This window comes from Melospiza melodia, chromosome 1, assembly GCF_035770615.1.
Source record: "Melospiza melodia melodia isolate bMelMel2 chromosome 1, bMelMel2.pri, whole genome shotgun sequence".
NCBI lineage: Eukaryota > Metazoa > Chordata > Aves > Passeriformes > Passerellidae > Melospiza > Melospiza melodia.
In genome coordinates, this window is record NC_086194.1 from 139487446 (window position 1) to 139510639 (window position 23194).

Sequence of the window (23194 nt, forward strand, 5' to 3'; positions counted from 1 at the left end):
CAGCTGCAATTTTCAGGGCTTTTGGTTTTTAAAAAAACCCACATACATCTTAGTTTTTACTAGCATGAAATTTCAATTTATCCTTCTTGCTTACAAACAAGTGTTTCAGAAGGACAGTTACAACCAGAAAAAAATTTTTTATGGACAATAGTGACTTGTAAATTCTGAAATGAATGCCTATAGCACATGAAGACAGCACAGAATATTGCAACACTAATCTCTTTGCATCCAGCAAAGAAAAAACTCAAAAAATTCTGACCTTCAGTTTGTACAAAAGGACAACTAGTTTTCATGAAAAAAAGAAGGCAGCCTACCAAGAACAGCACTATCCAAAATACAGACAGGAATGCATTTTTAACTGTTTATTATAGTGTAGGAAGGTATTTTCCAATGCACCCAGAGTTCCCTACACATACACAGTATCTACTAACCACACTCATTCTTATGTATCACGATTGCTTGTATATGCAAAGGACACAAGATGAAACTGGGCAAGGCAAAAAGGGAGACAGAAAAACTTAAGTAGATGAGATGTCATTTGCAGACCTGCACAGATAAGGACAGATGAACCTTCAAACCTTCACACCTCTAGGTTATTCCGCTCCAAGCATTATCTGTGTCCAGAGAAACTGTTTATCTACAGCCCACTGCTCCATCACCCTACACACACACACAGAGGCAGCACAAACTGAACAGAGATGCCACTTTCATAATGCATGAGACCAGTACATCATTCAGCAGGATCCCTGCATGACAGACTGAAATAAACAATACAAGGAGCACTAAAGAACCTTCTGGAACTAAGTTTTGGCCCTCTTCAGTTGGTAGCTCCAGAACTCCAGGCAGCATATGCATAATTTTCTTTAAAGTAATAGTAGGGATATATCTGCATCATTTTATATCACTTGTGGCTTGAAGTTTTATGGAAGAGCTGCTTGACTCCTGATCTGCAGTTGAACTAGCAGAATTTATACCAGCAGGGCATTCTGGTGTGCCCAGCTCAGTGCTCTGAAACCACCTTTTTGAACAGACAAATCCATGCTCCAGATTTTGACAAGAAGCACTGATAATTTTTTTTCAGTCTATGAAAAATTTTATGTTCAGATGAGGATTTTTCCCCCCAAGACCTTTCACTGTTTATGCAAACACAGTATTTTTACAGTAAGGTTTCCTAGACTGTAGCATAGCTGAAAAGCAATACAGAAACAGCAGTGGAGGTAACTCAGTGGAAAAGGAGCTTCTAAATCCAATAATCCTCTGATAGCTTGCTGGCTCATTGGCTCATGCCTTCTGCAAGTGGACAATTTCAAGGATAAACTCATTCCCTACACAAATAAGAGCTGTTGCTATGAAAGTGAACAATACAAAGCTCTAAATTAACTCTACTTCATTAGGTGACTAAAGAAATCTTGTGTTTTCCACATAGAGAGAAAACATCTCAGAAAGGACAAAGTTAAATTAAACTCAACTGCTCTGTATAAACCCAGACATAACCTTCATCAAATACAGGATGCTACAAGTATTAGGCTTAATTTCATCTCTGTTAAAAAGGTAAAGGACATCTATAATTCAGGTTGTTACTTAATTAATATTTTGTTTTCTTATCTTCAAATCACTGGAAAATGGTCATACTAGAAGGAGCTCATCTTAACACCTGTTCAGAGGTCAAACTACCACAGTCTGGAATGTTGCAAGGTTTTTCTCCCTAAGACTCACAAATTAAAAATAGATTATGTATAATCTTAATGGAATGCAACAGATTTATAAGAAAATATATGGGGATTAAAAATTACAAAGGGAGGGCATTAAAGATTCTTAAAACACTGCTTTTTAAATTCAATCGAAAAAGCAGAGCTACTATTAGTTTGTCTGTTGTACAGGGATACTGTATTTCTGATAATTTTTTTATCAAATACTTCAATAGCAAATAATTTTATACAAATACTATAAAACAATATAAATAGTAGCTTTAGAGAATGGAATAAAAAGCCTGAATTAGTAACAACTACTAGTTAGAATATCTGACCTATTATTATTACTACCTAGCAGTAAATAAAAAGCAACATTTTACTACAGTGAGGCAGCTGGGAAAAAAGGTCTTAATGGAGCACACAGATAACTTCAGTGACAACTAATCAAATATTCACACTGGAAAAAAAAAGATGTTGATTTGGAAGATATGGAGTTACTGCCATGATTTTTAAAAGCTACTTTTTATTTAACTACCATTTAAAAAAATCCATAAAACCTAAAGTTTGGCTTTGCCAGACTTGGCATCAAATTAAATTCAACTCTAAATGAGAATTTTACTGATGTTTTATCATTAATGTTTCTGCTCTTCAAAATAAAGCAGTAAGAAGTCCGTACTCCTTGCTTAAGGTAGCAAGGAAGCATCCAGCTGTAGTCTCAACAGATGAAGGGCTAAAGGAACAGAGCACAACACATGCATCCTATTTCAAACACTGCTACAAAAATCATAGCTCAGCTTTAGTAGCTAACTGTACTCTGGGTGAAACATGGATGATATGTACTTTTGTCCAAAAAATTTCTTATAGATAGACATGAGCACTACTCAGGACAGAGTAATCAAGAGTAACCAGACAATGGACCATGCTAAATTTACAATCACCAACTATATTTTGTTGTGCTGCAACTAAAAAATAAAAAAAATTCAATAAGCCTCTGCAGTAGTTAGAGGCTTTTCTACCAAAAAATACCATGCCTGATATTTTTCAAGCTCATGAAGCCCCTGTCTATACGTAAGGCAGTACACACAACCTTCCAGTTCTTCTTTCCTGCCTTAATGATTTTTATACCCACATCACATTGTTTTCCTGTTTAAGCCCCAACCAGATCCACAGGAGAAGGATTCAGTGAAGCTGTAGGATGGAAACCACTGGGATGTGTGCTTGAGGGTCTCCTCCAACAAATCAATTTCCATGACACAAGAGGCAGACTGTACAGTCTAGAGGGCTTGCTTTGTAATCTGTGGAACACAATGGAACCATGCTTGGAGGGATCTGGATGATACTTAAGATAAATCAAGCTACTGAAATAAAGTATGGCAGAAACACAAGATTAATACCAGTGTCTAATTCTATGGATGACATACAGACTGGATAGAAATTCAGTTTAACAATAAAAAACCATTTCTCTGTTTTATTTCCAACTTGAATGCACAGTCTAAAGTCAACAGAAGGGCCAAAGGGCTATCAATTTAATTTCATCTGTATAAATCATAAGATTATTGTTATCCACGCTAGTGATATATGAAAAATGTAATAAAAAACTTGTTTCTCATTGATTTTAATTAAGAAGAAATAAATAGCTGAAGTATGGTTATTTTATATATATTTCTGCCCCTCCCTTTGTCAGGATCTTTCATAGACAAAGAAATCAAGTAAAGGAAGGGGTCTTTTTATAGAAAAAAAAGTAAGCACTAACATACAAATTAATAGAATGACAAGGGAACAACTTCAAATTACTTATACTCATTTTTAAAACAAACAAGTTTCAATTTAACATTATCTCGTCAAACAAATCCATTTAATCGGACATTACTGCACAAAATCAAAATAATTATCTCCAAAACAGAAACAATTACACTACAAAGGGAGGGACATAATCCATTTAACGTATTACTTAAATGAAACAGGCTTTTCTCCAGAAGTCTTTCAGTAAGTATGTCAGTATTTTGCCACACAGGGTCGAGGCCCGCCTGTCCTCATCATGTCAGAATCGTGAAGCCCAAGTTGTCCTTTTAAGCTGCCTGTAACTGGATGCCTGCATGCGCTTTGTGCTATCCAGCCCCGGTACTTCCCTCACGCTTCCAGCCGAGGCGGCGCTGACACAGCTGCACCACAAACCCAGCACCCTTCCTTCGGCCCGAAGTAAACGCTCCCACATATCGGGAATCAAACGACATGGGGGCTGGACTAGGTGATCTCCAGAGGTGCCTTCCAACCCTAATAACTCTGTGGTTCTGTTATCATCCTGGCCGCTCCAGCTCTGCCACGCATGAAGGAAGCTCTCTTCCCCATCAGCTGTCTCCACCAGGAACGACTCGCCTAAGGCTCTCCCTCACACATCTCCTGGACCATCCTCTCCCTCTGCAGCCCTCCTCCCGGCTCCGAGGAGCCACCAGCTCCAGACATGGCCCGATGTCATTGTCTCTCGCTCTCCGCCACCCCCTCTTCCTCACCCGTCCCTCCGCCCTCACCGCTGCCTGTCACCTGCTCCCTCCCCGCCGGCCGTCTGCTTCCAGGTCAGCTCAGCTCAGCTCCGTGTCTGCCTATTCATCCTGCGAGCAGGGAGGAGGAGGAGGAGGGAAGGAGGAGGAGAAGAGCCCGGCGGGCGCCGCAGCGCCCTCGCCGCTGCTGTCAGCACGGGGCCGCTCCCGGCGAGGGGCGATGCTCGCCCGCAGCCAGGGCGCCCACACCTCCGGGGGGCTGTGCTGCACGACCCGAACCTGTGCCACGGCTCAGCCCGCAACCGCACCGCCCCCGGCCCTTCCCTGCCGGGCTGCCCCTCTGCCTCGTTCCCTCAGAGACCGCACAGCCCCCCCGCAGCACAAACACACACAGGCGAAGCGCACCCCGACCTCTGGCCGCTCCTTCCCTTCCCTGCCCGCCCGGGCTGCGCCTCACCTAGTGCCACCTCGCAGGCTTTGCGCAGCTGGGAGTGATGCGCCTTCTTCACCTCCTTGTCGGCCAGGATCTTCTCCAGGGCCCGGGTCAGAAACATGTTTTTCGTCTTCTTCCCTTCATACATGGGCGCGATCGAGCCGTGAGAGGAGGAGGAGGGTGGAGCGGGGAAGTGAGAGCGGGGCACCGGCCTCTCCCCACCGGGAGCGCTGCCAGGGGACGCGGCGGCCGCGGGGGAAGGGCTCCCTCGCAGGGCGTCCCGACACCCGCTCGGCGGCTCCCCCGGGGGAGGCTGGGGTGGGCCCGGGCGGCGCCGACAGCCAACCCCCGCGGCTGAGGGAAGACGAAGCCTTCTCCTCCCTTCTCCTCCCGCCCCCGATGCGTGTGTGCGCGGACGGCGCCCGTCAGTCCCCGAGCCGCCCCCGGCCCGCGCCCGCCTCCATCAGCACCGGCGGCGGCGGCCGCAGCAACAACCTGCCCTCGCCATGTTGGAAGGAAGCGACGTCAGGGCCGCAGCCGGAGCGGGAGGAAGCGGCGGCCGTGTCCCGGGAGGCAGGGCGGGCGGAGGGAAGCGGGAGGGCGGGGGGCAGTCGCCTTCTGCCCGCCCCGCGGCCGCGCTACAGGTGGAGCGGAGCCGCGGGAGGCACCGAGCAGGGACGCACGGAGATGGCCGCTGCCACCTGGGAGCTGGACGAGGAGGAGGGGCAGGGCTTCCCTTCCGGGCCACCAGCGCTAGGAGGTGGAGGAGGAGACGGAGGCGGAGGAAGGCTCTCCCGGGATGCGCCACCTGCTCCTAAAGGGCGGGCTTCGCCGGGGCTGGGGCAAGGGATCTCCCTGGGAGAGGAGCTGCCCTTCTTCCACGGTCGCCCTCCCTGATGAGAAACGCCCGAGGCTCCAGCTCACGGGGAGCGAGCGGAGAGCAGCCCCCGGCACCCAGGAGAAAGGACGGGAGAAGCGCACTGGGGCGTGGAAGGTGTCCGGGCTCCCCGGGGCAGTTCATCAGTCCCTCCCCGCCTGGTCCTGTAGCGCCTGCAGGTTAGCGTGGTGCCCTTCCTTTATCTCCTGCATCCTCTAACTAAAGCGCTGCCGTCCCGCGTTTCTTCCCACTGCACGTGCTCTAGGAGTATAGAGCACTGAAAAAAGTAATAAAAAGCTCAGGTCGACCGTGCCTAGCTGGTAAGCGGCGAAAACATAACTGGACCACCTTTTGCACTCAGAAGTACTAGTGTACTAATATTTAAAAGTCGAATTTGGCGCTAACTGAAAGCAGGTCTGGTTTAGAAAATTTTTACCTGGTTAAAAAAATATCTTAGACATTAATCTGGAAATGAAAGAGGCGAAGTTCTAGATGTACCTTTGAAGCAGAGTGGGACAAGGCTATAGATAGCATCGGTGTGCGGAAAGGAGGGATGGTTGTGGAAACCAGGGGGCACCTCTGACCTCTGAGGACAGAGCCAGCACACCGCAAAGAAGTTATCCCCAGCAAGCCTTTTCAGTCTGTTCTCCGTTCCTGTGGTTCTTATGGATCAGTCAGGAACACAACCCTCGGAAGTTAATCCTGACACCTTCTTCAGGGAGCATTCAGCAAACCTTCCCAGTCTTTTCTGTATTCCTGTGGTCGTGCTGTATCAGGCAGGAATATGACCTTCAGAAGTTAATCCCGACTCTTTCCTCATGGAGCATTTAAGGGAGTTTGCCAGGCTGCCATGCCAGTGCTAAGGCCTTATAAGGAATTTATTTGAGCACCTGTTTCCTTATGTACAACAGAGTCACTGTAGCTGCATTAGTAAAGGTACAGTGCTGTCAGCTCCCCAGTGCAGAGGCAGCTAATGCTGCCCAGGGTTGCTTAACCCAGTTTCCCAAATGAGAAATTATGTGTGCCAAAGTGACTTGATGCCTTTCAGGTACCTCTGTTTGACTTTTTAAGGAACACCCTGGACCAGGAATCCTGCTAAAGCTAGAGGTGAATGCAAGACTTATCTGTTTGAGCAAAACACTTGTTCTGCTGAAGTTACTGCTGTATTTATTCCAGTGGCTTTTTCTGGTTCCTGGCTATTTTGCCACCCAACTGATAAACAATAAGAACGTAGTAAGAGGGTGCATCTGATTTTAGCATTATGACAGCTTTATGAGAGAGTTAGCAGTCAGATCACCAAGCACATTGATTCCTGAAAAAAGACCATATTAAGATTGTGTTGATTTATTCAAAAGACCATGTCTTCAGCAGCAAAATTGCTAAGCATACTTGAATTATTTCTAGTAATTTATTTAGGGAAAACCATTTGCCTATCGACTAAATCTTTTTTTTAAATTATATTTATGCATAGGTGCAAGTTCAAAAATGCAGATGTCAAAATTACTTTGGTCTTTCAAAGCTGCCTGCCAGTGACCACATGGCAGAAGTTAAGAATTTCCATGGAGTTCTTGCTGGTAGGTTTGCACAAATCATTTGAGTCCAGATTCCCTTAGCCAAGTCAGGGCTTACAAGTTATTTAGCAAATGGAGTTTACAATTGATTTTCACAGTCCATTTAGCAGAAATAGACTTGCAATATGAAGGAAAAGAGTATCTGCATGTAAAGAGTACTGAGCACTGCAGTTATCTGTTTTGTTCATATTAATGTCTATTTCATATTCTACACACAAGATAATTTTACATGTGAAATGTGCTTTAGCTGAGCATATAGAATTACTGCTGAAGCATCTGGGGAAAAAGACCTGTCAAAAAGAGACTCAGCTCCATATCTTTCATTCCTGCTCTAATATGAATACTTGTTTTGGTTTGGGTATTTTTCAGTGTGGTTTGAATCTTCAAATTCTGTTCTCAGTTTCAAACAACTGCTCTGTTGACCCAATTTGTAACTTGGCACAGCTGGTAATCTACTACATTTACATTCCAGTCACAAGAAAACACTACCTAAACTCTGCCACAGTGTAGAGCCTGCTTCTGAAGTTGCACAGGGAGATCTTATTGTAAATCCCCTGTCCAGTAGGTTAACATTCAGTTTCCTTCCCAACGCTGAGTCAATAAGGATGGAAATTCCAGGGGGAATATTACATATGTATTGGAGAGAAAAAGTCCCATGCATTCATTTAGGGAGGAGATAGGAATGGTGATCACCTTGTGTGCTGGGTCCCAGAGCTTTGAATAAAGTTAGTTGTCATAACAGCTTAATTTAATAGGTGAGCCAGCTACTAAAATAATGTTTGGTCGATTATTAAAAAGTTATGGAGTTTGAGGAAGCATTTTGAGGAGAGATTTTGTTACAGAGACTACAGGAGGGTGTTTAACTCTTTGCTGATTACTTTTAAAGCTAGTGGTTTATCTCTAGTGAAAGGAGAATGAGAAAACTCATGAGACCGAAAAGGTGAAGATTTAGAATATTTGTCTTACATGGATCCCTAACTAGAATCATTTAAGTTGGGAAAGACCTTTAAGATCATTGAACCTAACTGTAAAGCCAGCACTGCCAAGTCCACCACTGAACTGTCCTTAAGTGCCACATCTACATGCCTTTTAAATGCCTTCAGGGATGGTGCCTTAACGACTTCCCTGGGAGGGCTCTTCCAAAGCTTGACAACCTTTTTGGTGAAGAAATTTCTATTACTATCCAATCTAAACCTCCCTTGGTGCAACCTGGGGTCGTTTCCTCTTGTCCTATCACTTGTTACTTGGGGAAAAGGCTGGCACCTACCTGGCTACAGTTTCCTTTCAGATATTTGTAGTGAGTGATAAGGGCCTTGCTGAGCCTCCTTTTCTCCAGGCTGAACAATCCCAGCTCTCTGAGCTGCTCCTCACAAGACCTGTGCTCCAGACCCTTCACCAGCTCTCTTGCCCTTCTCTGGACATGCTCCAGCAGGTACCCCCGGCCTTTCTCTCCAGTGAGGGGCTCAGAACTGAGCACAGGGTTCAAGGTGTGCCTCACCACTGCCAAGTACAAGGGGACAATCACTGCCTGGTCCTGTTGGCCACACTATGCCAGTGACCTTCTTGGCCACCCAGGCAGATGCTGTCTCGAGTTCAGCTGCTGTCAACCAGCTCCCCCAGGGTCCTTTTCCAGTGGGCATCTTTCTAGCCATGCTTTCCCACCCCTGTAGCACTGCATGGCATTGTTGTGGCCCAAGGGCAGGACCTGGCAATTGACCTTTTTGGCTTGTTAAACCTCATAAAGTTCACTTTGGCCCATCGATTCAGCCTGTCCAGAGCTGCAGAGCCTTCCTGCCCTGCAGGTGATCAACACTCCCACCCAGCTCAGTGTCTTCTGCAAAGTGACTGAGGGTACACTCAATCTCCATGTCCAGATTGTTGATAAAGTTATTAAACAAGACTGGGCCCACTACAGAGCCCTGAGGAACAGATTATGCTGTAGGACAGCAGTGCCTTGCAAAGAAATCCAAAATGCTTGTTGTGTACAGATTCTAATGCCTGAATTGTTTTGGTTTCAGCATGCAGATCTTTGCTTTACTAGTAAATGTCTGATCAAAGAACTGTAATCCTCATAGCTGTGGAGATTCCTATTTCGTTGCTGAAGTCCTGAAGATATGGAAAAGGACTGTTTATTGCTTTTTCTGCTCAAACTGCTAAGCCTGCTGGCAACATGATGTATGAAATGTTATAGTTGTCCAATCAAACCTGAGAAATGTTTTCTGTCCAACCTAAAAGAAGCATGCAGTATGTATGCCCTAAAGCACAAAACCATCACTGTTTTTGTGGAGCCTTAACATTTAAAGATAGAGCAACACAAGAGAAAAAAAGTGTATTTGTGAAACACTGCAAAAATTACTATCTAGTACATTTTTATTTGCCAGTTAATTGGAATATTCTAGAAGCTATTTATATTGTTTCACATATTTAAACTGTTTTGAGTGAGCGTTAGATACTTGTTTTGTAAAAAACTGTAGAGAACTTTCCATGTGAGAGGGAACAATTGGCACCTGCTTCTGCTGGCTTTATGTACCACAATTGTATGTAGTGCTTGTTTAAAAATGCTGATAAGTAGGTCTAGAAGCCTTTGCTTAAAAGTCAGATGAGCAGTAAAAGGGAATAGTAAAAGTGCAATTTCATGCTTAGAAAAATCTAATGATTTTCAGCTGTTCTGCCTCCCAGAGGGAACTCTCAGCTCCCATCCACTTTCTTGTGTTGGTCCAGCTATGTAACTGTGCCATCAGTTATTTCACCTGTGGTTCAGCCAAAAATCGATTTTGCAAGAAAGTTAGTTTTCAGTGGGATCAGTGAATTGATCAGACTTCCCTGCATGTTCAGTAAATCTTACACAAGAAAAGAAGTGGGGACGGTGGGTGATGAGGAGGACTGCTGCTTGTGGTGGCACTGTCTTCTTAAATCATCTTGATGAGCCTTGAAACAGCACAGTGATAATTAGTCTGATCACTTTAAGCTTGAATAAAACAGAACTGCTACTAGAAGATGCAATCCTTCCTGCTTCTACCTAAATGTTTCTTACTTTCTTTGTCAGTGTAAGCATTTGCATTGCTGTGTGGTGAATTATGTGCTGAATTATAGTCAGAATTTAATTAGATTGAAATTAACTTGACGAGGAATAGACTATTTTGAATCCACATATATTTCATATCCCAATTTAACAGGCAACCTCACAGATGTTTGTGTTAGCTCAGGGGCATGGATAACACAAGAACAGGAACACAAAAATAGGTAAGAAGAGGTCAGGCTTGGGGTTTTTTTGCAGGGTTTTTTTGTTTGTTTGGGGTTTCTTTTTGTATGGTCTTTTTGTTGTTGTTTTTTGGGGTTATTTTGTTTGTGGTTTTTGCTTTTTAATTGCAACAGTATCGGTGTATGCCAGCTTAAAGTATGGTTTAAACTACTACTTTTAATATAAGTTTTCTTGATTGTTTCCATAGTGCAAGAGAGCACTCACTCTGTATGTAACCCCATATATAGGATGTTACTCTCTGTGTGTAACCCCATATATAGGATAGGTAGGTCCATTGATAGGACTAGTGCATTCCTGCCACTGCAATTGAGCCTTTAATTGTGGTGGCTCACTTGTCACCTTCTTTAGCTCCTCTATAGGACTTTGCATCTGTTCCCATCCTGTTTGCATGTACCAGATGCAGATAATCAGTGTGTAGTGGATCAGAGTCCAGATGGATCTGACAGATGGGAACCTGGAACAGGAGAGAAGCTGTGATTATGTTCTCAACTGCAGGGACCTTGGTGGAGAAGTGTCCAAGATTCTTACTGAATGCATAAGATTTAACAGGTCTGCTGGTGGTGCTTGGTTGTGTAATACTGAGGTACAGACCAAGCATTCCTTTCAGTCCCTTTATGCACTCATAGGGCTGCCATCCTTTCAAAGTTAGGTGAAGCATAATCCGGAATGTTCAGTGTATCTGTTATGCAAAGGATCACAGTCTGTCAACCAAACTGCAAGAGGTATACTCACCATAAATGTACTTCAATATTTTAAGAGTTTTTATGCTGTTTTGGGCTTTCTTTGCATAAATTCTGGAACTGAAGAGGTCAGTTTGCTCACAGAGTGAGTATTCTAACAGGTTGCAGTATATCCACTGTTGCACTGAATGAGAAAAAAAGCAAGTATTTGTTAGCAGAGGGAATATGCGCCAGTATGTATTTTTTTCCAAATATTTGTACAAAAGCATATAACACCCTAGAGTGACCAGTAAGGAAATAAACATCCATCACTGTGAGGAAGCTCTTTCAAAGTGACAAATCCATACCTTAAAGCTAAAAAGTACAGACTCTTGTTGTATTGAAATACATTCCTGATACTACAGTTCAGTGAGGAAACATACTCCTAGCAAAACATGCCATTTGTCAGTTTGTGACATGTAGGAAAAATGTTGGAGAGCAATGAAGAAAAAATCTCACCACTTGTGGTTGATGGAATAAAGTTTTGAATTGTGGCTGAAAACTGAGAAGATATCAAAGGCCCCTGGCTGTAGCTTGAATTTATGTACTGGAAGTTATACCAGTGTGTTTGATGGAACATGATTCCTTTTTCTAATTCTTTTGCTGCAGGAATACCTTTTCTTCTAGCCTACCTATAGGAGTTTTCAACCTGTTGTTCTGCATGTTGCTCCTTTTCTTCTAGCCTACCTATAGGAGTTTCAACTTGTTGTTCTGCATGTTGCTCCTGCTAACAGATGAATAGTTCAGTTCCCAGCTTCCATGGCACCTCAGCACTGTTCCCTAATACTGTGAATGAAGGAATGTAAGTATCCATCTTACAGACAGAAGGAAATGCTTTTTAAAAAAAAAAGGTCATACAGGGTTTTAAAAAAGTTTCTTCAGTAGTTTTTCTAACTTAAGAGCCTGATTATGTTTGTACCAGCCCTAACTGGCTTGAAAAGGTGATTTTCTGGGACACTGTTTAAGAGGGTGCTTTTTGGGGAACATAGTCATGAGCAGCACAGATTTACCCTGAACTATGAAGATACTATACAGTTATTGTTGTATGTGAGACTATGCAAAGGTAAATTCAAGCCAGTGTAGTGACTCCTTCATGATTGCCAATATTTCTGTCTCTAAATGGCAAGAATATAAACCTCTGGCAATTTCCTGAGAACTTTTTGCACTGCAGAAGAAGACATTTGGAGAATGTATGGAAAATCTAGCAATAAGATCCCCTGATTTATTGCTTCTCCCAGCCAACTTCAGAGGATAAAATTGCTAAGGAACTATTATTGGATTCTAAGGAGAAACTATTGAAGAGGAGGAAGCCACAACATGATTGCCCTTTTTCCCAGAGATGCTGTCACTACCATTATGGATTTCCTGGATTACTCTGTGGGTGACCCTGGTTAATTAGTTACCACCTCAAACACCTGTAATAGGAAGAACTACTATAGTATATAGCTTGTCCCACATTCCTAATCTTCAGTGTCAGTTGAAGAATCGGGAATAATCTGACAAATGAGAAAAGTGACAAATTTACTGAAAATGATAACTGTTCCACCTTTACATCCTAGCTTCAGTCTCCTGAAGGTCTTTTTGACTGTTGTGACATGATCAGTGTAAAGCATGCTGAGTTTTCCTACAGATTAGTAATTAAATAGCCTAGATAGAGAGTGCATGAAGTATTAGTCTGAATCTAATTTTTGTATGCTGTATGCCTCTTTTGCCCTTGATCTGAGGTGAATTTTCACTGTAGTACTTTAAAACTTGAGTGTTTTCAAAGGTTTATGCAGATGTCTTTCAATGAGCTGTTAGTAAAGAAAAGTTGAAAATGGAAGTTGAAAAGAACAGTTGAAAATGAAAATCAGCTGAGAAAAGTTGAATGGAATTCAGCTGGAGAAAAATATCCCTTAAATCTTTGGGCAGGGTAAGTCAAATGAATAACAAGGGGGGTTTCCAAGTATTTTAATATCTGTGTTGAAACACTTAGATGAAGAGGTCATAAAAGTTATGTGAATTAAGGTGCAAAACAATGAGACTGAAGCAGGAGCCACTTTTAAATGCCACGAAATGAGTTTTGAATCTGCCTGATTGTTTCCTCCAGCAGCTGCAGCGGGTCATTTCCTGTCAAAAATGCAGTAACTGATGTTTGAGCATATACTCTATAAATTGTGGTCTTCATGACATGAATGAAAGATTTTTATTATGAATAGCTTGAAAGATAAAATTGAATGGAAGTTATAGGTACTTTTGCCTAAAAGAAAGATATTAAAGAAGCACTGCAGTGATTCATTCTAATATGTCAGTTAGTGAACTGTTTGCTAGGCGTGTACTCAAATATTTTTACAAGACATTTTGAAACACCTGCAGCAATTTTGATTAGGCTCCCATTATGTTTCTAGCTTCAAGTCAAATGTCACAGCCTATGTGCAATCTGGATCAGGAAAAACTGAAGTGGCTGCTTCACAGTATGTACTGTGGGTGGTTTTTCATGACATTGAAAGCTGCTGCTGTCTGGGTTTTGATCCAGGTAGACCTGGAGTGTTAAATTTTGATATTTGAAGGTTTATATTCTGTGCTGTTTCTTTGTTTTATAATTCTAAGTCTTTCCATACAGAAGTATGGACAGTGGCTATCAGAGAATTTTGTTGAGCCAGTGGTACTGTTGAAATTCAGTTTATAATTTTTGTAGCTAAGAAAGTCAAACAAACATTGTTAGGCTGGTACAAATCTCATTTATCGTAGTTTGTGAGATGCAGCAGATAGTTTTACAGGGCCTTTGTAATAGATACATAACAGTACAAATCAATGCTAATGATAGTCCTTATGGTGTTTTATACATACCTGGACCAAACTTACTTCCTTGGCTAGCTTTGGGATTAGATACATTTAGCAATAAAAGTTGCTTTATTTAATAGCAGGTTATAGCATGGAGCTTGAATCGGTGTGCATGGGATGAGGGTCATGCCTTCTGAATTACTGCAGGTGTCATCCTTAAAATCCTCTCTTGACAAGCCCCTTCTATTCATTAGTTTCTCCTTCCTGAAATTTTCCTGGTTTAAACTCTTGTCAGCACATTGCTTCTCTTTTGCTCACCATTCTAGAAGAGAAATAATGTATTATTGTGCAGAAGGATATAATAACAAGGATATTAATGTGCACAAATGGCATGAAAACATATATAAGAAGGATGCAATATGGTGCAGTTTTTCAAAATGAAGCATGCTGTCAGGGAGCTCTCTCACATTCATGAAGTCAGTCCTGGTGTGGACACTTAGAAACCAGAAGATTCAGCATGGGCACCTGGAATTTCTGGGTTTTTTGGTGCAGCAGTATGTATGGTACCTTCAAGATAGCTGCCTTAATCCTAAGGCATGATAGTTCATGGAGAAATATTTAAAGGAGGGTACACAATCATGCATTACTTTATAATAGCAAATTGAGGCATTCATGTCACATAAATGAGACCCCATCAGAATTTTCCCTGAGTTTGTGGAGGTTTAAGTTCCTGTTTTCACTTTTTACTGTGGTGCTGTATCAAAGGTAGAAGATTAAAATGCAAATTTGCTTTAAATTCACGGTGTACTGTATAAGAATGAGGTTGTGTCCTTTGAAATAGGTGTGAGCCCTCTATGGAAGCTGACTGTGCTCTGGTTTAAAAATCCAAGAGATAACAGCAATGTTTTATAGGCAAGCTTTGCGAATTTGAGTATATTTGATAAATGCGGTCACTCTGTGAAATATAGTGTTAAACCAGTCTGGTGCATATGCAAACATAAATTTTATTGCAAAACATTAATTTTAAAAAGTCACAAGACAAAAATCTGTAGTCACTAGTTCTGTGCATAAATTCTGAGGTTGCTTTTACTACACCTTTTACTACAAAGTATTTATTTCACACATGCAATTCTGTTTTACCATCAACCTGTGACTGCATTTTATTTTACTTGCTCAGGAAAAATATCAGAATGAGTTTTCTTTCTAATGAAGGTATCGAATTTTACAAGAAAAAGATTGGTTTTGCAGTGGGAAGCTTAAGAGGTTATAGCTTACTTTGAATATTTGTTCACTAGCCTCCATTACTAATAATTTGCATCAAACGTGGAGTTCTTATACATTCTTACAAAATTAAAATAACATTTTCACTTTAAACTCAGTATCCTTTAAATATCATAAACAAGGAAAAGAGAGAATTAGCAGAGGAGACTGACTGTTTACAGGGGCATTTACTATGGATTGAGCAGGCAGCTGACAGCCAGGCAGCTGCTGGAGCTGCTGGGGTAAAATCCACAAGGTCTTAACAACCCTGGAAATTTCTGTTTTCAGTGACAGATTTGGAACTGCCCCATGACAGAATCTGAATACTCTGCATTGCTTGATTGTTCATGTACTGGTATACTATGTGTCTTTGGTATTTTCTGTATTCTGTATAGCAGTGTTTGTTTGACTTCTAAAAAGTCTGTCCAGGAAAAAAAAGAAGAATTCACCAAGCAGCTAACTCATTAGATTAGTGTTAGGTGGCTAATTGTTATTTATGGAGGCTCTTACATTTTTGGCTCTCTCTCCAGCAAAATATAAAAGGAAGAAATGAAATGTGAATGTAGAGTAACAAAAATAGCAGGTGGGATTAAAAGAGACATGAGAGACAGAAAAGGAGAAACGTCCATGGTCCACAGCACCTGAAAGATGCCAGGCTTCACTTGTGGTGGCTGAATAAATTAGGCCTGCCTGAGTTAAAGTTGTGCAACAGAAATACAGATAGACAGATTGCTGATGATGTGGACATTATTTTTTGTTAGACAAATATTTAGAGCTAAAGTAAATAACATTTATTTTTAAGACTCATACGCTGACTCTTGCTATGCAAAAAGACTGACATCTAATGAGTAACTCAAGCAGTACTGATGGCACCAAGTCTAAGGTAGATGTGGCCTGTCATCCACTACATCCTTTCTTTTTCTCTACCAACTAGAGGGAACTAAGTCAATTTAGTTTAGATAAATAGCTTTGACACAAAAGTCAGATGAGTTAAATCCCACCTTCAGAGCAGAAAGACCATGAAATTTTTTTCCCAGACAGGTGAAAGTTGAGGCCTGCCACCCCAGAGAATGAATAGAGAAAAACAGAAAGTGAAAGGCAGCATTGGTAAGCTATAACTCTAACACCTCTTTGTTCTTTAGTATCCTGCATTACCATGCCCCAGCATAAAGTACAAGGGTGCCTGGTTTTTTTATCCAACATGTTAAGAATGGTTAGATTTATTAGGATATCTCAGAAATCTGAAGTAAAGTTTTTGGCTGTAGGATCACTGCCAGTTTTTGTCAATATGCTGAACTATACTGACTGTGCTGTTAAAGGTTTGGATCTTTTTTATGGTGGTGTATGTAATTGTCAGGGAACACCTAATGTGAAGTACAGTGCGAGTTCGTGATTTAAGTGTGTGAGCCTTGATATAGTATATTCTTTTGTATAACAAATTTGCAGAATTTAAGGATTATTTATTGATTGTTCCTTTTAAAAATAGGTATATATTAGGCAAATAGACTGACCCTGGCTGTGTTAAAATAATTTCCCACACTGAATGGCAAGTAAAATGATACATATCCAATAGTTTTCACATTCCTTGCAGCCTTGACTTCTGTACTCCAGTGAATCTGAGCATGAAGTGTGATTTAAATAGATACACATTGTTGAGATTTGGGGAAGCCTAAGAAAGGCTTCCTTAGAAACATTCCTGCATAAATATAATCTCCTGGGTTGCAGTGCTGCTTTTTGCTTGGAATTTATTATGTCTTTAGTTTCATACTGTATATTGGTTGTGTTGCAATTTTATCCTATTCAGCTATGGTATCAATCTGTTCTTGAAAAGCTGTTTACTTATGAAAGTGCATTGAAATGCAGGAGAATTGAGAATAATCATTGCTGCATGGCATTATGGGTATTTAAAGAAAAATGGAAGAAGAAATGCACTTCTACTTTGAAGTGGGATCAATATTTTGATGAATTCTATTGCAAGCAAGACTTTCCATAGAGGAAGCTAATCTTAACCCTCTTTCAGTTTCTAGTGCCTTATAGGAGCTCCATGATTCTTTTAATACTTATGCATGTTCTCTTGTGGAAATGCCCCTTGAATATAATGCAGACAACTTCTGCTACTTCTGTACGGAATCCACTGCTCTGGTGCTTCACACAGCAGCTTCCAGTCTGACTTGGCTGTGTTAGGCTTTATCCACATGTACAGCTGGAGAGGTAAAGGGCAAACTTGCACGGAGGGGGAAACATTGGTATTGCCAAGTAAGGTAGTAAGCAATACTAGAGAGATACCTTTTGCCTCTTTCTAATATCCACAGACACCCAAAATTAGTATGTCACAAGATCACTGAATATTAATCAACACTGTCCTCATAGGTGTACTCCAAAGGCAGGTAATTTTTTAGGTAAAAGAAGCTTCATTATGGCCTTTGACACCATCAGATGAACAAAGAAGTGATTGTCTTCATTTTAGTGTCTTCTTCTGTGCTTGTTACTTTTAGAAATAATCCTGGCAGTATCTGTTTACTTTACTTATTCAGGATGAAGTTATTTTTATCCTCCTCACAGAGTGTCATTCAATCTAAAATGATTAATCTTTTCTTGTTTGCCAAATTTTTTCTAGGTTCTTCTACCTGTTTGGTGACTGATAGCTGTTCATTCTCCCAGTGTGTCATCTGACCCAGCAGCTCTGGATTTTTCAAATATCAGCATTATTGAACATTATTTTATTTCATCTTTCCCAAGAATTGCTGCTTCAGTGATTTTATTCCTGGTTAAAAAAAAAATGCCTTTTTATACTAGTAAATTTCTGCTGCTCTTAGGGCATAGTCTTGCTACTTAATTCGGACCTTTCCTCTATTCTGTGTTATAAATTTCTCTCCTTTGCCATTATTTTTAGTCCTGATACCAAATGAAAATAGAAAACATACTCCCAATGTCCCACCTTTCCGCTGTGCATTCAGAATTAGGCCATGAAGATGATACATACTGTACTTGGTTTCGTTTTGGATAAAACTTTCCATTAATCATTTGTCTTTTGGGATTATTTTTTCCCTCATGTGCATACAAACTGTTAGTTTTCAACAGAATGGAAATTGCTGAATCCAAAAGGGAATTTTAAGGAAGCACCTTTTTGTGTGACCTTCAACAGACTCCTAAATGAGAGAGAGTTATTCTTGTGCATATTTAGGCTTTAGCACCGATGGGTTGTTTATGATTTTCATAAAGGCAAAAGAAAAACAAGACAGAGATCCCTTCAATTTCAGACAACCCTGTTTCTGATGGGCTGGGTGCCAGTGGATCTGCAGCCAGGCACAGCAGCAAAGGAGCCCTTCCCTGGTGCTGTGCAGAGGAGCGTGAAATGAATGGGGACCTTCCTGTCTCTGTTAAAACTCTGACACAGACTAATGTTTTTTTGAAAAGTGCAGTCCTGACTGTGAAAATGTGATGTTCCTACTCTCAGCTCCAGAGGAGAGTGTTGTAGAAAAGCTTCCCAACATTCATTAGCCAGTCTGCATCAAAACTGCTGTCTGAGGAATATCTTGGTCTTCAGACATGTTTGCAGCAAGGTCTCTGCTGAGGCCTCTGCTGAAGGTTGCACTTATTGTCTGTGGTGTTGGGAAGTGTGTATTTGACAGGTAGTGGGCTGCATCCATTGGCTCTCTAAACAGCCTTCACATGACAGCAACTTCATGTTATTTCTACCTCAGCTTCTCTCAAGAGATTTAATTTCTCAAAAAATAAACCTCATTAAAATAGCTACAAAAACTTCAAAGGAAAAGTTTGAATGTGTGTAAGATAAAGGGTTTTTTGGTCTCAAGTTACTATTTTAAAAATGTAATCCTGAAAATGGTTAATGTGTAGAAGAATCGTTCATGGGCTGAAGCAGTTTCAAAAATCCTGGGGGCAGTTAGTATGGGCCTGTAGGCTCTCCAGTGTTCTCCTTAACACTCCCAGACTTTCCAGGCACAATCTCAGCACCCCTTTGTTCACTTTGGGCAATGGTATGGGACCTTCTTCATTACACACAAGGTAACAAAAGCTTTCTGGTTCTGGGGTGCAATGTTCATTTGGAGTAGGGGCATAACACCCTCTGACAGCCTCTGCCCTAATGTTCATGATAGCAAAAGCTGACCTCTGAGCTCTGTGGGGTGCAGCACACAGCGTGTGCCATGAGGGGAGCTTGTAGATGGTGTGTTTGTCAGCAGTTGAGGCAGGTAACCCACAGAGACGCACTGCAGAAGTGAAAACTTCCTGTGTTGCAGCAGTGAGATAGTGTGAAATGGCTTTTAGGGAACTGGCCACATGAGCTGAACTTATGTGTGCTTCCAGCAGGCAGAGGAGAGATGCTGAACACATGCTACCTGCCATCAGCAGCCCTCTGGTTGCCAAGAATTGCAGCTATACCATTACATAAACCATCACACAGTACACACTGTGCAGCCAGACAAAGTGTTTGTGTGTGAATGGCTCTGCGTAGGTGTGTGGGGAAGTTCACACATGTTAACAGGTTCATGTTTTAAATTTAGTACCAAAAATTAGGGTGTTTTTTAGCTTGAAGTCATCACCAGCAGACAGTATTTATTTTTTTTTTAATGGAGAGATAAAAATGGAGGTGCATGTAGCATGATAGAGCAAATTTGTCCTGTTAGAGAAGACTCAAGTACAGATTCTGTGCTATAAAGGCCAAAAAGCAACTCTGTTCTCCTACAACACTCTTAGGCATGTCACTATTTTAACCCTTAGAAAACTGGCTGGCTCACAATAAAATAACAATAGATCTTCCCAAACCATCTCTGTGAATGTGATAATCTAATTCAAACAACGTAAAGCAATTAGTCTGTAAAAAACTTAAAATAGACAAAGCTACTTTTTTTTTTTTTTAAGTAGCTATTTTTAGCTCATTAGGCACAGAAAAATCCTTTACACTCAGCTTTTTGACTGCACTCCATCAATTCAGCCCAATCAACAGATTTTCTCAATCTAGAAACAAAGCAAAATGAAACAGGGGGAAATTAAATAGTGAGTAGATCAGTCATCTCTGCTCAGCTTTTGAGGCTGCTATAAATGGTTTTTTTCAGTTATGACATGCTAAAAACAATAAGCCACCTGAAAACTATGGCTGTGATTTTAACAGCTGCATTATTTTCAAGAAAATTGAAAATCCTGTTTTTAAAATACAACTTTATCTGACTCTTTTGTATGTATTTTCAGCCTAACTTGCTATTCTGCTCAGAATTGGGGAAAAATATTTCATTAATTGGTTAAAAAAGAGACACTCCTCCCATTATTGATCCGTCCTGGTATGCAGAGGAATAGCCTGGCACATTATAGTCAGCAAAAAAGACTAAAACACCTGCTCCCAGTCATACCACAATATTTATTTCAGAAGCCATTAGATATTATTTTATATAAAATATATGCTCATACAGGCCTGGGGGTAGTTTAAAATATTTCATTGTTATGGCTATTCTGCCACATGTCTTTTTCAAAAAGGCCAAGCAGCGCTAAAGTGACTGGACTTTCAGAGCAGGCAGGACTGATGAAATATATTACCCCACATTTTTATGGCAATGGATGGATTTTCCTTGTCACAGGCATGGCTGCAGATAGTGGCAGATTTTTTTAATTAACATTTGAATCTATTATTTATGAGTGCATTCCCTGATGTCTGAATCCGAGGGCAAACCCTGCTGTGCTTGATGTGGTCTCTCACAAGAGGGCTTGAAAGGACCTCCACCTTACGAGTGGAGAGACCTGAGACTTTCTGCATGACTGACTGCTCCTGCCTGTCAGGCAAGGACAAGCATTTAGGGACTAAAGATTTCCCTGTTCTCAATGTCCTTGCCCCAAACATCATTTTCTAAGGAGAATCGTGTTAGCTCACTGCTAGTTCCCAAACTTGCAGATGTTAACAGAAGACCTTGTTGTTAAGGCAGGCCCTTTTGACACCAGGAGCAGCCTGAGGCTGAATTTCTGACAAGCTGCTCAACCAGCACATCATGCTTAGGGTGACAGGCACGTTCAGCCAAGAAAAGTGAAAACCACTCTGGAGTTGTTCCACTTCCTCCAAGAAAGATCCACCAACAACATCAGTTGGTGCTGCTGACAGGGCTGGAAAATCTATCGATGCAGTCACTCAGAAGGCAGCTCTTTTTTATCCTGAATAATTATGAGAGTCAGGCATACATTAAGCACATGGCAAATAATCTACATTTTCTTTGGACAGAAGACTTTTAAATTTCCAACAAATTTACAAATTATTTTGTGTTGTGAGCATTTAAAAAGTGTTTTCAGGTAGCATACCTAATGCCACAGTGTTTATTTTTAAAAAGTCATTCTGTAATTTTTTAAAATTTCTGTTCTCATTGGGTTTTCTACAGCAGAGCAATAGTTGTATCTCTGTGCATCTGAGATATTCTGGTGTTTTACCATCACTGAAGAACTGCTTGAAGATGGTAATATGTGGCTTTTAGGCACAGAATTCAAAAACACAAATGCATGTGTGACACTGAATGTGACTTATACAAAACAGTGAGCTATGGAAATGATGCAGTAGTTTTGCACAACCAAAGGAAAGGTCAAAGTGCTTACAAAAAAAAAAACTTATTACCCTACCCATGCTACCAAGTATCTTATTCTTTAAATGCCATTAAAATGACTGTAAATATAAAAAGTGAAGGGATTGTTTAACAGAAATAAACTGGAGCAGTTGAACATTAACTTATTTTTCATAGGAAATACAAAACTTTCTTCCCAACCTTAAGAATTAGACACAGTCTCGTCCACCAATGGATTTTTTTTGCAGTCCTTGAGTAGGCAGCTCAATCTGCAGAATGCTGTTTCCTATAAACAAGCGGACTGGCTCTGCATATAAATGCATGTTGACATTCAAGGTCATTTGGACTCTTCCATTCAGATTTCAGAAAAGGTATTGCAATTCTCAGAAAGGAATTGCAGTTTTCCAGGCTTTATATGTTACAAGTGACTGAATATACTGACCTTTCTGAAGCAACTTCTGGAAAATACACAAGGAGCTTCATCCATCAGCAGTGGTCTTTATTCAAGGTTTGCAACAAAGCTCAATACTTTTTTTAATCTCTAAAGGCATTTTTAAAAATAAATTTATGAATGATGATTTAATGTAATAAATCATTTGTGATACTTGTTTTTGGGGAGGGTGACTGAAGAGGCATGGACCTGCTGGGTTACTAAAACAGTGTTTTGCTGTTCATGTACTTTTTATTATGTTAAATGATAAGCTGTACCTATGATCAGAAAATAAATTCACTTTTCTTAAAACCAGCTTTCAATTCTGTTGTCCTGTAGTCAATAAAAATTGATGAAAAGTACAAAGGGAAGAGAACCAAGCAATTATAGAGATAAAGAAGAGCTGTTCTTGACAGGTAACATTATAAGTCACAAAAGCTATATGATTTCCTATCCAAATAGCTGGTTGCCATTAGTCTTTTCCTTAGGGTAAAGTACTCCATTTAGAATCACTCTTGTGATGAAAAATTATCTTACAAAAATTTAATTCAGGAAACAGAGTTTGTTCTTTCCTAGTGACTGTCTTTCCACTGGCTTTAATGACCCTGAAATTAAAGGGCTCAGAGACTGTTTACACTTGTATTCAGCTCTAGGGCATTAAATTACCCTGCACAGGTCTTAGCTCAGAGTTCTCAGTTGCATGTGATAGATAGTATTCAAGCAGAGTCCATCCATATACTAGTCTGTAGCTTTATTCATAGAAAGAGTTTGATATCAAGTACTTCTAAATGTCAAAGCGTCTTAGATAAATCTAAGAATACTTACAGTTATTCCTGTCCAAGAAGGTCAACTAGGTCTAAAATGTTAGGTCTTTTTGGTACCTAAAGGATATTTGTTTGTTTCCCTTCCTTGTTTCAAGAGTTCAATTGCTTTTCATTGCCAGTGCAGTTGTAATGGTATGAAGACAAAGCTGAAATGTTTCACATGTTGAACTATTGGACTGTGAGCAAGAGTCAAACCATCACATAAGAATCTGGCTGCTCCTGGTCCAGGCTTGTAGTGTAGCAATTCAGAGGTAAACCTGCCTCATGCTAATTAGACATCCCTCATTCATTCTCTTCTTCAGTCTGTTACAT

The 23194-nt window shown here is 40.8% G+C and overlaps 2 protein-coding genes across 3 annotated transcripts in view; one reads left to right on the top strand and one right to left on the bottom strand.

Annotated features, from left to right (window-relative positions):
- ARFGEF1 (ADP ribosylation factor guanine nucleotide exchange factor 1) overlaps positions 1-4902 on the bottom strand; it is an 85703-nt gene extending 80801 nt beyond the window's left edge. For both annotated transcript variants that reach the window (XM_063169865.1, XM_063169856.1), the window contains exon 1: positions 4647-4902. In XM_063169865.1, coding sequence (XP_063025935.1) covers positions 4647-4770 — 124 coding nt within the window. In that variant the 5' untranslated portion in view covers positions 4771-4902. The remainder of the gene's footprint in view (positions 1-4646) is intronic.
- On the top strand, positions 4801-22267 carry LOC134425335 (methyl-CpG-binding domain protein 2-like). The gene is made up of 2 exons (XM_063169879.1): positions 4801-5819; positions 16112-22267. Exon 1 carries the CDS (start codon positions 5022-5024, stop codon positions 5517-5519), a length of 498 nt encoding a protein of 165 aa, XP_063025949.1. The 5' UTR covers positions 4801-5021; the 3' UTR covers positions 5520-5819; positions 16112-22267.
- Positions 22268-23194: the final 927 nt, after the last annotated feature.